At 40.7% G+C, this 17,433-nt stretch overlaps 1 protein-coding gene across 2 annotated transcripts in view; it reads left to right on the top strand.

Annotated features, from left to right (window-relative positions):
• Positions 1 to 17,433, top strand: part of RELN (reelin) — a 298,002-nt gene that overhangs the window by 224,413 nt on the left and 56,156 nt on the right. For both annotated transcript variants that reach the window (XM_056339923.1, XM_056339922.1), the window contains exons 26-32: positions 2,363 to 2,534; positions 2,913 to 3,113; positions 5,310 to 5,545; positions 7,846 to 8,003; positions 8,921 to 9,128; positions 14,677 to 14,753; positions 16,301 to 16,459. In XM_056339923.1, the coding sequence (XP_056195898.1) occupies positions 2,363 to 2,534; positions 2,913 to 3,113; positions 5,310 to 5,545; positions 7,846 to 8,003; positions 8,921 to 9,128; positions 14,677 to 14,753; positions 16,301 to 16,459 (1,211 nt within the window). The remainder of the gene's footprint in view (positions 1 to 2,362; positions 2,535 to 2,912; positions 3,114 to 5,309; positions 5,546 to 7,845; positions 8,004 to 8,920; positions 9,129 to 14,676; positions 14,754 to 16,300; positions 16,460 to 17,433) is intronic.

The following is a 17,433-nucleotide window of genomic DNA, read 5'->3' on the forward strand; positions in this document are numbered from 1 at the left end:
CTAGATGTAAATAATTTTATCTTCCCATCTTGTCATTTTGCATTGCAATGAGCAATGTTTTCAGAAGGACTTCCGTAACTCAGCAAACTGTCCTTTTCTAAAGGTGATGTAGACACTTGGAAATACAAACTCATTTCACTTTGTTTAGGATAGGGTAGAACAGAACAGAATAGAATAGAATATTTCAGTTGGAGGCGACCTACAGCAATCATCTAGTCCAGCTGCCTGACCAGTTCAGGGCTGACCAAAAGATAAAGCATGTTACTATGGACATTGTCCAAATGCCTCTTCAACACTGACAGGCTTGGGGCATCAACCACCTCCCCAGGAACCCTGTCCCAGGGTTTGGCCACCCTTCTCAGTAAAGAAATGCTTCCTATTGTCCAACCTAAACTTCACCTGATGCAGCTTTGAACCATTCCCGTGGATCCCAGGGAGAAGCACTCAGCACCTCCCGCTCCACTTCCCCTCCTCAGGAAGCTGTAGAGAGCAACGAGGTCACCTCTCAACCTCCTTTTCTCCAAACTAGACAAGCCCAAAGTCCTTAGCTGCTCCTCACTGGACGTGCTTTCCAGCCCTTTCACCAGGTTTGTTGCTCTCCTCTGATGTATTCCAGGATCTTCTGAAATTGTGGGGCCCAGAAATGCACACAGTACTCAAGGCGAGGCCGCACCAATGCTGAATGCAGTGGGATAATCACCACTTTTGACCAGCTGGTTATGCTGTGTTTGATGCACCCCAGGATGTGGTTTGTCCTCTTGGCTGCCAGGGCACACTGCACTGCTGAATTGTACTGAGCCTGCTGTTGACCAGCACCCCGACATCCCTTTCTGTAGAGCTGCTCTTCCAACCACTCCTCTCCCAATTTATTCTTGTGCCTGGCATTACTCCATCCTAAGTGCAGAATCCAACATCTGGACTTGTTAAATTCCATCCCATCAATCGCAGGCCAATGTTCCAAACTGTCTAGATCCCTCTGTAAGGACTCTTGTCCCTCAAAAGAGTCAACAGCACCTCCTAGTTTGGTATCGTCAGCAAATTTGCTAACGGTGCATTCAACTGCTGCATCCAGGTCATTGATAAATATATTGAACAGGACTGCCCCTAGAAATGAACCCTGAGGAACATCACTGGTGACCAGTCACCAGCCAGATGTAGCCCCATTCACCACAACACTTTGAGCTTTGCCTTTCAGCCAGTTCTTCACCCAGCACACCATGAACCCACTCATCCCACAGCTGGACAATTTGTCCATAAGGATGTTAAAATCCAGAAAAAACACCTTCCCTTCATCCACAGGGCAGGTGGTTTAACCTCTACTTCGTCAAAATTACAGGACACATGGAACGAAGAAGCTACATACTGAAACCTTCATCACTGGACTATCCAATACATTGTTTTTAGACAAAACATTTGCCCTTCTGAGTAACCAAGAGTGATGGTCCTTACTGAATATTGATTTGCATAGTTATTTTTCTGGTGCTTCAAAAGTGGTCCAGATCTTACTTTCCAAATCCTTATTTTCCAACATGTACATCTAGGAATCCTCTGGAAAAGAAGGTTCCTTGTAGCCCTAAACAATTTCTTCACATCTCTCTGTCTTAACCAGCAAGCGAAGCAGGGTCCGTGGTACAAAATAACGTGATATAGAGAAAGAGTGCTGGAAGGAATAGATGTATAAATGCATAGATGTGAGATGTCTGAAACAGGACTGAACAAGTAACTGATTATTGTACCTTTTAATGTAGGTGTGATTTAGGTATGAAACTTCAGCTTTTACTTAATGTCATTTTCGTAAAGTGTTTCCTAAGCTGAGCATAAAGCAAACTGAGAAGACCTTAAGTTCTTTTATGAAGATCCATATAGGAAGGCTGAAATATTTTTATCCACAACAGAAAACTCTGCTACATAATCTGTTGCACTGTAAGAGAAGGACGTTTTTGTCTACAAATAGGACCACCCAGCAGAAGACAATGAGAAATTATTTTTGCCAGCATATTTCACTGTTACTTGCTGGCACCAGAAGAATGTTAAGACTTGCTGAACATGAATCAGCTGAACAGTTTAATTGAAAGCTGAAGAGTTCAAATCAGTTCCTTATTGTGGTAGTCAATATAGTAATAAAGAGTAAAAAATAGCCATTGTCTTAAAGAGCTTACATTCTCCACAGACAAGAAGGACAAAGAAAGCTTCTTGGTATGCAGTGTTATAAATAGGTATCCAGATACATAGAAGATTTCTGAGGACTTCTACATGTAAGATAGATACGGGCTTTCCAGCCTCTTTACCCTGTTCAGTGGTATTTCTCCCATCTCTCTACAAACTGTGTTCACTGAAGTTCTGCTGAATTTCTGTTTTTCAGGTTTGTCTATCTTGAGCTGCCAGCTGCAGCCAAGACACCTTGCACCAGGTTTCGCTGGTGGCAGCCCGTGTTTTCAGGAGAAGGATATGATCAGTGGGCCATCGATGACATCATCATTTTGTCAGAGAAGCAGAAGCACATCATTCCCGTTGTTAATCCCACTTTACCCCAGGTAATAAGCAAGAGTAGGCTGTGGGCATCCGCATGAAACAGGAACCATCCTCTCTGTTAGTAGACTTTTCTTTGATATAACTGTCTTTGAAAACATTTGGTGTATTTAAAGAAACAGCTCTAGTGTTCACAGCTGTGTCTGTCTGTGTGAGAATAACCTGGGCCTTATCACAGAACCATCAGGCTCCTAATCTTTGTGACAGAGGATGTAATCATGTACCTCCTCAAAAAGTCAAGAAAGACATTTTAGAAATCACAATTTTTTGAAAATGACAGAAAATACAGATTGCAAAATATGAAAGCTGATCATTTTGGGAATTATTCTGGAGTCACACTTCAAGGTGATAGTATTTGTTGCTTTCCTTTTCATTTCTAACAGAACTTTTATGAAAAGCCAGCATTTGATTACCCTATGAACCAGCTGAGCGTATGGTTAATGTTGGCCAATGAAGGGATGACCAAAAATGAAAGTTTCTGCTCTGCCACCCCCTCTGCCATGCTCTTTGGTAAATCAGATGGAGACCGGTTTGCAGTGACTCGAGATTTAACTCTGAAGCCTGGATACGTTCTGCAGTTCAAGGTATTCCTTAAACAAAAATCCCTGCAGAATATCAGTAAAACTGCCTTTAGACAATACTTGCAAGATGTCAGTGGGGCCACAGTTCAAAAAAAGGTGATAAATTATACCACTGTGTAAAAAGATGTGAAGAGCACAAGTATGAATGCGTACAGCATAAAATATCATGCTGCTTTCTAGAAGGACAGCCAAAACCTTGGTGCAGGAGAGCTTTTACCCCTCTGGAGAAGTTTTAAAGCTTGTTCTTCAACACATTTCAGAAGTGGGCTGAAGTGACTGTCACTATATTTGAATCAGTACTAGGAAATGGTACTGCACTGTCAAGGGAAAAAAGGATTTATCCCATCTGGGGCTCTGTGACTACAAAAGCTGCCATGTAGTTTGTGTATATTTTTTTTATTTAAAACTATTTAAGGACTTACAAGCTGCTCTGTGCTCCAGTGTCGATTTTTCATATAATTTACTTTTATTGTGTCAACAAATATGGGCTCCAATTATCATTTTCTTTTTTAAACGGCTTACAAAAATTTCGGTGGTCTGACAGTACATCAGAATATGGGCTCCAAAGAGAGTGTATTTGCTTTGACAAGCACTTGTTTCTGAACCCTAATCAAAATTTTATTGAGTTTATAATGAAATCCCATTGGTGAATTCTGGAGGTTGGTTGCAATGCAATTTTAATGAGCTCACCACAAATACATGGTCCTTACATAATTGGTGGATACAGACACTGAATAATTTACAAGTGGAATTATTAAAGAGATCAGATGTTTACAGGCAGCTTTTCAAATATAATTCCCACAGTTCTATAAATAGGAAAGTTAGTTAGAAATAATGGGATTTGTAAAATAATCTCATTTCATCTGAAAGTTATGCTAATGAAATGCTATACAAACTGAGGGATTGCAGTACAGTTTCTGAGTCAGTATTGCTTGTAGTTTAAACTGTCTAAAATCCAAAAATACTTCAATATATAAGTACCATTTAGCCTGGAAAAGATGCTATTTGCCTTTTTACCACTTGCCTCTACTTCAGTGACTAAGTCTCCATTTTGCAGGTTTGATGATCAACAGCATTTCAAAAATTGTTTAATCTAAAAAAGCAATACTTAAAAATATTTCATACACCTTTCATCACTGAAACACTTGGCAATGTAAATATACAAAATATATATTATATTTTAATTTATATTTATGTAACTTTATATATGTTTACAATATATATAAAATAAATATACAAAGCATAAACAACGTATCAGAGAACAGTGAGTTCTTCTTCATAAAGTCTATTATTGAAGGCCTGAATTTATACTCCTCTCTTTTTTGGAAAGCTTTTAAACTGGCCTGCACATAAATGTGTCAGTCCTATTTGCATGCTTTAATTTTAAACATATGGTTAAATGGTTTCCTAAGTTTGTCAAATTTCCATTTTAAATAGCTGCCTGGAATCATTTTGCATTGATAAACTCAAAGGCAGTAATTGCCAAAATAATTTCATTTTACGTGAATGATTTTTGGTTTACATTTTACATTCTAAATGTAAATTAGGATTTCTCCAGTAGAATTTCTGCAATAAAATAATGAAAACTAATATTTTTCTGATAGCTTGAAAAATGAAACTGAAAACTTCAGCAGTTGATTTTTGTCTTGGTTACATTCTCATTTCACATTTTAGTATGCTTTTTTCTACTTCATGCAATTTTTTCATATTCTGGGGACCCAAACTGTAGCATCAACTCCCAGTCATCATTCCTGCGAGGCCAGTGACTAGGCTGTGGTCAGGGCTTGCAGCCCAAGGCAGGGGGGACCTGTGAGTCAAGCTGATCCTCTGGGCACATTGGGTGGACTGCAGATGGGACGGGTGTCCAAGGATACAGCTCTTCCCACTCCTGGGCATGTAGGTGCCTGCACAGAGTTTGCTGTTTGTGGCCTGCTATGCGCCAGGACATTTGAAAAGTTCTTTGCACATTTTGGTGTGCTGAACCCAGCAATTTTAATGAAGGGAATAATGGGAATTTTTACTGAGAAATGTCATATATGTGTAGGAAACAGACTCCAGGCATCACTGCCAGCACGGTTCAAAGCAAGTATTCAGAGCACTAAGCCTCCCAAACTGAAAAGTCAAAGGTGGTTTGCAGCCAATAAACCAATAACAGCACAGGTTTCTTCAGTTTTTATCTCATGTTCTGCTTTTTTGCAGCTGAACATTGGGTGCACCAACCAATACAGCAGCTCTGCTCCTGTTCTGCTTCAGTACTCACACGATGCTGGGCTGTTCTGGTCACTGGTGAAGGAGGGCTGCTACCCTGCATCTCCAGGCACAAAAGGATGCGAGGGAAGCTCCCGGGAGCTGAGCGAGCCAACTGTGTATCACACAGGAGACTTTGAGGACTGGACAAGAATTACTATTGTTATCCCCAGGTCACTTGCAGCCAGGTACTGTAAACCAGTGATGCCAGTGGTACCTGTGAATTACCTGCCTCTTTTTTGATGCTATGTTAGGAAAAAGTTGCAAGCTCTGAGTAAAAGTGGTGTTAAAAATCCAAAACAGGGAGAAGCCTTCTATTTTAAAGGTGTCAGAATGGTCTATAAAATTAAATTGCAAAGCAAGGAACCCAGAACATTTTAATTTGACATCAGTCTCTTCATTGTGGCGCTGTCTGTCTTTACACGTATCGGTTAGGTCAGAGGCACCATCAAGAGAGTGGTAAGTCATTTGAATCAAATAAGCCATTTGAACAGGATTAATTTTACAGTTACCACTGGGCAAAGAAACCCTAGAAGTGTATTTGAGCTACTGTGTAATGTGCTGTGTCATTGAAGGTGGCCATGACAGCCAAAGTCAAAGGAGGGAGGAATGACAGGTGTGCTCATCTGCGAGCACCATGTCAGCATCAGGTTAATACAGATGAGAAAACAGCAGACAGTGGGAGACGCAAATAAGCCTTGAAATCAGGAGACTTTTCTCAATCTTATTTGGATTTGGCTGAAGTTCCTCACTCCCCTTGTTTGCTGTCTTACGCCATCAGTAAACCGCCCTGGTCTGATTTGCTGCCTGCACAGAGCACTGCCAGGGCAGCTGGCAGCCGGTCCCTGAGCCCCTGGCCATCACCCTGTTGCCTCCTGCCTCTCTCCCCTGGGCAGCTGCTCTAGTGCTGCCCCTGGGCTTCAGCCCCATCCTCCTGCTGCAGGCTTCTCATCCTCAAGCACAAATGTTGAGTATGCGGCACAGAGTGTGTGGCATACTGTGTAGCAGGGGAGCCAGTGCCTTTGCCGCAAGGAGTTGAAATAGCAGCATGTACCGTAACAAGTTTGTCTTTTCTTCAGTAATTAGCCAATAAAAGCAGGTGCCAAATTGCACAGATCTGACACCAGCTGATTTGATTTACCCAAAACAAGCAGTGCAGAATCAATAGCAGCAATCTGTTTGGCATTATGTTCAGTAATGTGATCAGGAATAAGAGGCTTATGCTAATACATTAAAAATGTAAGTATTGCAAGTACGATGAGGGTCTCGGCATGTTGGAAACTAAATTCATTGTGGGTCACTTTGGAAATCATGGTTCCTGGGTTATCCGGAGAGCATCCCATTTCGTCAGTTGGTACAGAGCACTAGCACAATGACCACCTACCTACCAAAACCCAGTGCACAGCAGAAAAAAAGCAAAAGGTTGATTATATTTTAGGCTGAGTAGCAAGGAGGATCGTAGTTAATCCATTGGATTGGCTATGAGATTTTAAATCTGTTCCCCTCTCTGGAGCTCCCATAGAATCATTCAGCTAAAAGTTAAAGACTGACAATTAATAATAAAAAAAAATTTTTTTCAACAAATTTCCTATGCAGCGGGTCACCTGGAGTAACTTAGTGTAGGCTCACCAAAGCCTCTGGAGCAGTTTCAGTTATACAAGTTAAGGATTAGATCACTCTTTTCCAGGAATTTCATGTTGTCATCCAAGAACAAAAACTTAGTATTTCTGTCCACATGTAGGACATCGGGGAAGTTTAGATTGGATATTAGGAAAAATTTCTTCACAGAAAGGGTGGTCAAGCATTGGAACAGTCTGCCCAGGGAGGTGGTGGAATCACCATCCCTGGAGGTATTTAAAAAACACATAGATGCAGTACTTAGGGACATGGTTTAGTGATGGACTTGACAATCCTGGGTTAACGCTTGGACTTGGTGATCTTAAAGGTCTTTTCCAACCTGAATGATGATATGATTCTATGTTATTTGCCATTATTTTCAGAAAGAGGATTATTTTTCTCATATCCAAATTATTTGAAAGTTTTTTACTCAAAATTACACAGTCCCATAACAAACTCTGCATCACTGCCATTACTGAGTTCCTTTCCTAAGTACTGTAAGAAATGGAATTCTGAGATTTTAATATGTAATTAGCAGTTCAAGTTGAACTGAGTAGTGAAAGGCATATTCGGACTCGCATGTAATCTTTCACTGCTGTTGATAAAACCATGTATCCATTCTTTGCATCACAATGGTGGATTGGGCCAGAGAAATAGAGGAAGTTAAAATACATTAAAAAAATCTGGAAAAAATATCATTAAGTAAAACTGCACAAAATGTAGGTTGTCAGAAATCTTTTCCAGGCATCCATTCACATCTTATTTGCAAATGGTTAATTTAGGAAAAGGTCCTTTTAATCTTAAACATGTAGCAGTAGATAGTGAAGCAGGCAATAGTAACACTGTGTCCTTCGCTGTTGTTTCTCTGCAGTAAGACTCGATTCCGCTGGATCCAGGAGAGCAGCTCCCACAAGAGTGTGCCTCCTTTTGGCTTAGACGGCGTTTACATTTCTGAGCCTTGCCCCAACTACTGCAATGGTCACGGGGACTGTGTCTCAGGGGTCTGCTTCTGTGACCTGGGCTACACAGGTAAGACAGCCCTTTTCAGGTGGGATTCCAGTAAGCATTGGCTGAGCTAAAGCTGTAAATTTAGCATCTTGTTTTTCCACTCCAGTATTCCATAAAAATATACAATAACATAAATTTCATGGGCTGCCAGCAAGAATCTTTTCATTTTGTTAAATAAAATTCAGCACAGGCAAAACAGAGCAGCTGAAGGCAGTGGACACTGGTGATATTTCTGGCAACCACAATCTTTGAACATCACCATCTGTATGAATGGGAAGGGACTAGCGATAAAAGAGAAAACAAAATAAAATGCTATAAACTAAAAAGTCTGCTTAAAAGCCTTTGGATCATCTTCAAAAGAATTGCTGCTGTTTTTGAGTCCCCTGGCCATCAGATGGCATGGTACCAGGAGGGAACATATGTTCTGACAGGCCCTTCTGCGGAAAATTCTGCTCACTTGTGGTTTCAGGGGCTTTTATGCTGAAATACAGAAAAAAAAAAACCTCAACAAAACCCAAAAAATACAGTTAAAAAAAACAGTGATTGACGCAACCAGTTGCACACTGTACTCTTTTTCAACCCTCTATACCAACAAAGCAACAAACTAACATCTTTTCTTCAATTTGTTTTAAAATGGAATAAAAGGTATTTTTCTGTTTATATAAAATGCCTTATCAACATAAAGTGTGGCTGCTTTTCACCTAGTGAAGTAAATGATCTTAGAGTTTAGAGGAAGAGGGCTTATTCTGCTTACAAAAATTTGTGAAGTGGGTTTAAAAAGGTACAATCCTATTGTCAGGGCATTTTCTTAGAAAAGCCTGGTACTTTCTCATATCTGGATGCAACAGAACCATCTGCCAACATACTGCATCTGACCTTTACTCTCTTCAGCACAGTTTCACCAAAGCGTCTCCCGTATTTTCTTTTTTTTCTTGAAGCATCGCACGGAACCTGTGTGTCTAACGTGCCTAATCACAGTGAGATGTTCGACAGGTTTGAGAGGAAGCTAAGCCCTCTCTGGTACAAGATAACAGGAGGTCAGGTTGGGACAGGCTGTGGAGTGCTCAGCGATGGAAGAGCTCTGTACTTCAATGGACCTGGCAAAAGGGAGGCAAGAACTGTTCCGCTGGACACCACAAATATCAGGTGAATCCTCAGTGCTGCTCCCAACAATTCTCTGTGTATTCATGTTGTCTCCTCTTCACTATTACAAGTGTAGATGTGAGAAGGTGGGAAATGTTTTTATGGTTTGCAACCTGTACAAGAAATCTTAAAGACAGAGAAATTACTTTTTTGTTCATTCTGGTGTACTATTACCTTTTCTTGAGAGAGAATACTTAGGTTAGAAACAGCTTAGGCTGGAATAGCGGCATAAAAAAAAATGAACTCTTTATCATCTGAGAAGATGGTTTGCATTGTATTCTAGATGGATGGGCAGAAGGCACAGTCTTAAGACTGCATAAGACATATGACTGCCCATAGCTGGACAGAAAAACTCCCTGACTGTGTTGGATTGCAGGCATGGCAATGGCATAGCAGTGAGCTGTTGTTTACTTGCCAGATGTGAATTAGTCCAATTATCAGAAGTAACAAAAAGGAATGTGAATTGTTTCTGTGTAGCCAAGAGGTTAACAAGCCTTCACCTCTCTCCCTGCTACCACAGAATCCCGCTCCACTGGTAGCAATTACCCTTTTTCTCTCAAATTGTCTAATTGATTCATGTAATCAAGATAACCAAAGGGCTGTTAATTATAACCATTATTTAGCCTGCAGTTTGCTACTGCTTTGTCCAGTCTCATGAGGGATCATGCACCTGAAACCTTGCCCACCCTACAATTATATCAGTTAGCTTAATAAAAGATATTTCTCCTGACAGAGGCTGCTCCAAGAGTAATGCCATGATTTGCTGCATTATTTAATTTGTGGGATCACTCAGCAAAGATTGGCCAGAAGTTACTGCTACCCTTCTCCAGCTCTGGCAAGTGGTGCTCCTCAGGGCAGTGTGGGTGCTGTGGGTTTGGGGACATCCTCAGCTGCTCTCCATCACTGAGCGGCACAGCAGCAGCTGCCTTTCCTCTGCCCCCTGCATGTCTGATAAATATGTTGATTAATTATATAATCATGTAAACTACTTAATAATTAAATTCATTGTTTGACAAATACACTTTGGACACGTACATGTGTGCACTGGAACTTGGGAAGATCTGAGCACTTCTGTTCCACCATCTTTTAAAATCTTGTGTTATTAATCCTGTGAGGCATAATATGGGAAGTAACCACATGATCTAGAAGTCTATATTCAAAGAGTATTTTTGACCTATTCCTTCTTTCCTGGAGAAATCTTTTTATAAAAGAAAAGGATTTTCTTTAGCTTTAAGATTACCTTGAAACCACTTTTAATGCCAGATATTCATAATTTATAGCTTTCTATTTTTATAGTGTTTGAGCCATTCTAAAAGGCAGGAAAAGTTTTAAAATACTGAGCAATGCTCTTTCTTGACTTTTTAAATCTATCACTGCTGCTGTTTTGCACAAGAACATGGTCATCTGGTGTCTTATAACTGCCCCAAGAATGTAAATGGCCAAAGGGACACCTGGCAAGAGCAACCAAGACCCCTCTCCCAAGCAAGTGCTTACTGTGCGAACTGCTCTCCTGCTGTGACTGATCATTTTGTCAAAACAAATCAGCATTAAAATATTTTTATAAGCAGCACAGTGAGCAGTTTAAATTCCTTGAACAATTCAAGCTTGAAGCCACATCCATGGGCTGTTTCCTAGAGAGAGCAAACACACTGGTCATCTCCACAAATAGGACTAACATAGATTTTTTGGTTTCTTGAGCCACATGTGTGCTCAAGGTGTAGTACCCACCCCATGCCACTTGACCAGAACCTGGACACCTTAGACTACAGCAATTACCCCAGGCTGTTATTATGTTCAAAAGAGAAAATAACTGCTTCAAAAGGGCAATGCAACTAACTCATCCTAAAATAGGGTCTAGCAAAGGCCAGTGCTTTGTCTTCTGGAAGTATGTATTTTTTTCATTAATTATAAGACAATCTGAGTTGGCCATGTAAAATGTAAATATTCAGCTTTGGCCACCTTGTTTAGAACAGGTGCACCCCACTTCAGTATTTGAGACCATCTGTAACATTAACTGAGTCTTTTTTTGCTAGAAGCAAAGGCAGACTAAGTTTATGAGAGTACGAGGGGTTAACTGAAAGACCCATACCCTAAATTGAAAATAATTCCTCAGCACAGAAGTATTTTTTTGTTACTGGAGCTAAAATTGATGTCACTTGAAAGAGGAGATTAGACAGAAGCACTTTCCCATTTTGGTATTACTTTTTGCATTCACTAATGCCTTGCATAGAATTTGGTTATCTTATTAGGGGTCATCTTAGCCCCTGCAGAGTTATCTTTTATTTTGGGGGGCGGAACGGTGGGGGATTTTGGTGACTGAGTAAACAGCAGGAAAATATGCCTTAAAAGACATACCATTAGATATGTGGATTGAGGGTTGTGAATAGGGAGGCTGAAACTCCTGCAGTAGATTTTTAAGCTTCTTATTTTTCAGGTTAATAGTGTTTTCCCAGACCATTTTAGATCTTGTTTCATTAAATCAGGCATGAAAGAGCAAAAAATTGAAAAATATTGCAAGACATTACAGTTTTATTTTCATTCTGAATTCTTGCAGATCTACCTATGCATATTCCCTATCACCTTGTTTCAGCTACAGATTTTGAATATAAAGTGTAAATTTTATGTGAGGAATATAAAGAATTTTGGGGGTTTTTTGTAAGAAGTACAAAGACACTTTTCCCCTTCACCCATCTCTTCCCAGGGTCCATGGGGGCTCGGTGCTCCCAGTTCACTATGCTCCAAAGAGGTTGAGATTTGCCAGCCTGAGGTGCGTGGTGCCGCTCAGGGAAGCAGCCCAACAGGGCACCGGCAAACTCGGGTGTCATGCCAAGAGCATTTAAGACTAAAGCTTGCTATCTGAAGCCAATGTTCGTAAACAAGGACTTGATGATTAGTGTATACATTAAGTGCTACCATAATCTTAGATTTGTTTGTCCTATGGTGTCCTTACTCATTTATATGGTTGACTACATTTTTTTCACAGACATTAGGAGCATGTCCCATAGCACTAAGAGAACTGTAAGTGTCAAAATTCACTTCACCCAGACCATTTTTTGCCCTGCACTTCAGAACCCCCCTGGAGTCTCTCCATCCCTTCCCTTTTGCATGGCCCGATGTGCCAAAGGCACCATTTCACCAGCAGTATTTCCATTCTTCTGACTGACAATAAGATACCTGGATGCATTTTGGTTACTGATGAGCTACTGCCTCCCGTTTTGATGGCCTGTCCCTTATGACACTCTTTACTATCTGTTCAGTGAGACCATTTGCACACAGTGCCTACCTGGCAGCTAGATAAAAACCAGGGAATATATGTATTTTTTTCCAAGTAATGACATCTGGCTTGTTAGCTGACTTGGCTCCCATCTGTGTTACAGACTCCCTTGCTAATGACTGTGCAGCCATCCCAGAGAGGTGTTCTGGGTCAAACACAGATCAGATGGGCTGATTCACCCTTCTGCAGAAAGGGGATTTTTTTGTCTTTTGGTTTTGTTTTTTACTGGTCTTTACATTTGGCAAACATAAAACAGAATTTCATTGTAGGACTGTAAATCTTTCCACCTCTGAGACCGCTGTCTGGTGGTTTATTGCCTGAACTCAGACAACAGAGCTGCAGCAGTCCTATTGTTATAGGACCTACCTGGCTAAATAGTGTGATACTGTGAGCCTGTCTGCTCTTGAGCTATCCATGGGGTTATATTATAAATGAGACTCATGAGTATATTCTGGCTTGTCCTAATCCCTACAGATATACGAAACATCTCAGACAGGAGATACCAATTTTGGTAACAGAACTGAAGTGTGACTGGATTTAGAATCCGAAGAGGATCATGACATTATGTATGTAGCAGTGGGTGAAGGAAACTGGAGTCCTGTCTGCATCATACTGGCTCTGGCTGTAGTTCTGTGGCTAGTCTGTGATTTTATTGTCACTACAAATTAGGGCCAAATCCCTTAAAAGGAAAAGAGTTATCCTTGTGGGGAGTTATTGGAGTGACAAATCAAGCTTTGATTCTTCACACAGACACAAATTCACCTCAAAATCAGTATTTAAAATAAAGAGGTTATCTACAAGAAATAGAATGAATGAAGCCTAGTTTCCTGTAGTTTTGTGTTCTTTTTTTTGCCCACAACACCTGTTTGGCAATAACCCCACCTCACCCTGTGTGGTCCCTGAGGACACTGCCAGCACAAGGGACAAGCAAGTTGCTTCCCAAAAACATCACACCAGCAAGTACTCCATTAGTCGTAAGACAACAGGCAGGCATCATCCTAAGTCAAAAACTGGCTAGGAAACAAGAATGGCCTCACCAGCTTCCAGCATGTAAAAGCCCATCGTGGGGAGGAGTCCAGGTTCCCTGTCTGTTCAGGCACTGGTTTTGGTGTGCAATGCCAACAACCTGTGAAGAAGGCGTAGATCAGGGCACAATGGCATTCTCCACCATCTCAATGCTCGTTACATTAGTTATGACCTGGTAAGACTCAGATGAATGTCGGAGACGTGCAATGAAATTTGGTGAGTGAGCAGCAGGACATGAATTGAAATTAGTTGCTGTTTCACATAACGCAGTAGTGCGCATCTAAGAGGAAGTGTAAGCTATTCTTAGTTTGACACCGCAGACACAGAGTCACAATTAAAAATATCTGTTCAGCAAGGATACCAGGGCATCGCTGCAGATTGGGGGAAAAATGTTTTGGAGCACAAGGATGAGTTAATTACTAATTCAAATATAGCTAAATAGGGATTTTCCAGGGTAATCCAAAGTCAATAAAATCAGCAACACTGTCTCAAAGGGATGTTGTGGCTTTAGAAGGGTTGCAAAAAATGGTTTTGGGAAAAATTGAGGACATGGGAAAACTTTCATGCAGAGAGACAGATGGAAATGTTGCTATGGCGTACAGTAGAAAAGAAGAGAAAGTAGTAAAGTGGTAAAAGCGCTGGCTACAGGGAATGTTGCAAGAAAGGCACATAAGGAATATTTTTTCCCCTGTCTTGTGACACAAGAACAAGAGGATATTCAAAGAGATCAAAATATATAAGTTAAAAATCAAAGGCTTTACTTCACAAAGTGTCCCATGAATGCTTTTCACCGAAAATTGTTTGCATCAAGAATTTAAGGACCAAAAAGGGATTGTTCGTTTATTGAGGATATAATAATTTTGTTAAAACTCCAATACAGTATTTTAAAGCTTAAACAAATTTCTAGTTACAAGAGGCCAAGGTAAGATCTGATGTAAGGAACAGAGTTGCCTGCTTTGGAGATTTTGCACCATTGTGTGAAAGAAGGAACTGCGAAATTCTGCTGCTTGGTCCAACAATACATTTATTAGGCAAAAGGATCAATAAACCACATCATCTTCTTCTGTCTTGGGTCCTCCACAGTTTACTATGGCCATGCTTGATTTCACTGGGAACATTACCTGGTCAATAAGCCTGGAATAATGACCTAACTGAAAATGCCATATTAGTTAAGAGAGGAGAGTTATCCTGACTGATCTTGTGCTATCAGAAGATAATTACACTTCTCTTCTGTCCTGATTTTTTTAACAGGCTAGTTCAATTTTATGTACAAATTGGAAGCAAGGCTGTTGGTAATTCCTGCAACAGACCAAGAGCCAGGAATGAAGGTAAAGCCCCTTTTCTTTATAATAAGTTTTTTGTATTTTGGGTCTTCTACAGTGTTTTTACCTTTTACTGCCTTTACAAAATCCAAAAAAAATCTTCTATTTTTAATGTAAATCAATTACATCTTCACTTTTCACAAGTGGTGCAGGAAACTATTTACTTTTGTTCCCCATTTTCATTTATACTTATTTCCACCAAATGTAATGGTGGTCTATCAGTAAGAGTAACTGCTGGAGATGTGAGGGTTTAAGAAAGACAACATTTACAAGATGAGGTGCAGTAGCTTTTATTATACTACTTGATAGTATTGGAAAGCAGCTAAATTTACAAGTACGCAGGACTTTCTTCAGGTTTGAAATAAGAGGAATAAAATTCAAGTTCAGAATAAATTGGGCAACCTCCGTATCTGACCTGAAGAAGGGGTTTGTGCCTGAAAACTTGTTCAGCTTCTCAACTACACCAGTGGGTCTAATAAAAGATTGCCTTCCAACCCAAGTTCATGCATGGTTTACCTGAAATGCAAAATTATAAAGCTGCAGCTGCAAATGTATTTAGTCTAAAGACATTAATCTCTTGCAGCTGTCTCCTTTCTTATTTTACACACATGCTTCGAGTTATTGGGGGGCAAGGCGGGGGGGGGGGGCTTATATTTGTGTTTGGGAAGGTTCAGCAGAGTTTTGGGAGCAGATTCCCCATGTAAAGTGATCTAGTTGCATGAAGACAGACCATTGGCATCTGGTAGATGAGAAGACGACGTTTTCCTCTCGCTATGAATCATTTAACATCACTGGACTGTTTCCTGATGTATAGCATTTACATTGATAGTGACTCACAACTGTCATCTTTCAGCACAGATTATACTGAAGGTTTGATTCTCCTTTCATTTGCACCAGTATAAAGATACAAGAAAATCCATTATCTTTTAATATAGTCCAGTGTAAATGAGTTTTAAGAGAAGAAATATATACAAGTAATTCTTTCTTATATTATCCCCTTTGATGAGCTCATAAGAGACTACACAAATCTGCTGTGTCCTAGTATTTGCCATACTGTGTGTTAGATACAAAGTCTATCTCAAGTTATCTAAATATTATGAAAGGTAATTTTTAAGGATGCTGTGAGCTTGCATAGGTAGCATGAGCATTGTGAACTACCTATACTGTGAGCCCAGCTATCAGAATTACAACTTAGTGTCCCACACAAACTGCAAGGATACCCGACAATACTGACTACATGAAGAAAGTCACATTATTCCTGTTGTTTCTGTGGTACAATCATTAGTTTTACGGAAGTTGTAAAAGATATGATCCTTTGAGTTTGCTGAAGACAGGCAAGATAACATGTGGCAGCTGGTGAGCCCACGTCACCTTTGCAGTAGGACTTTGTCCACAAAATGCTCCCGTACCATGAGATGCCAAAAGGGCAGGGGAGATGCCAAAAGTGCCACATGCACTGGATGGGGGCTGGCAGCTCCTGAGTACAGGCTAAAGAGTTGCCCCCTTTTGCTCTGTACAGTCTGACTAACTGTTTTTCTTAATTTTAAATGTAGGTCTTGTTGTTCAATACACAAATGACAACGGGATCACCTGGCATTTGCTGCGAGAGCTGGACTTCATGTCATACCTGGAACCCCAGGTTGTTTCGATAGACTTACCTCGGGAGGCCAAAACCCCCGCCACCGCTTTCCGCTGGTGGCAGCCACAGCACGGTAAGCAACTCCATCCTAAAAAATTCACCAAGCAGCTTTACACAGCCCACATTCCAATGCTTCTCAGTATGGACATGCTCTGCAGAAACCTCAGCTTACCAAAAGTACAGTACGGTGAACAGCTGGGTGCTGTAAGAGCGTATTTAGGCTCTCCTCAGTCACTGCAGATGTGATTTGCTTTTATAGCACCGAGTGGAATAGTGGGCTTAAGAGTAGAATTGTTTAAGAGCCAAGTTTAAATCAAAGATGCTGAGAGGGGAGGAGAAAAGAATATTACACAGTAAAGCCTAAATAAGATTAGAGGATTTACCTGAGTATAGAGTGACCTGGGATGTCAAATGGCTTACACATTCTATCTCATTTTTTCTCTGTTTTGGAAGAGGAGGCATAACTTGGCCTTGAATCTGCCTACCTGGTGGCTTCCATCTCACTATTTTGATATCTCCACACTCCAAAACAGGACCCCCATCCCCTGCCATTTCTGATGTCCCAGTGTCCTGCTCCCCTGCCTTCTGCTGCACCTGCAAAGCCCCTTCAGCCACTTCCCACTTCCTCAGCTGAAAGTAAAACCCTGACGCTGACTGATACCTAAAGCCGCTGTGAGAGCTCCCACCTTGCATGGGGGCACGTTACCACTATTAAAAATGTCCTGATTAAGTGTCTTGCCTTTGTGCAAGGCAGCAGCTCCTGGATTCCTGCATGAAATATAAGGTGATATAGCAAATATAGCAAAGTACATTTTAACAGCAATTCCCTGGGTAGAAAAGCACACAGCTTACATTCAGGTAATTACGGTATGCAGCATCTTTGATACCATTTATCATTTTGATGGCTGTTTCTTATTCGTACACTTTCTTACAATGTATATGCTGGAGTTAATTGTCCTCACTAAGCAAAAGAGTAGACAAAGCAAGAAGGATGTGATTTAGCTAAGATGCCAGCTCATTTGGGAAAACTGATGAGCAGCAGCTGCT

The sequence above is a fragment of the Falco biarmicus genome, chromosome 5, assembly GCF_023638135.1.
Source record: "Falco biarmicus isolate bFalBia1 chromosome 5, bFalBia1.pri, whole genome shotgun sequence".
Classification (NCBI taxonomy): Eukaryota; Metazoa; Chordata; class Aves; order Falconiformes; family Falconidae; genus Falco; species Falco biarmicus.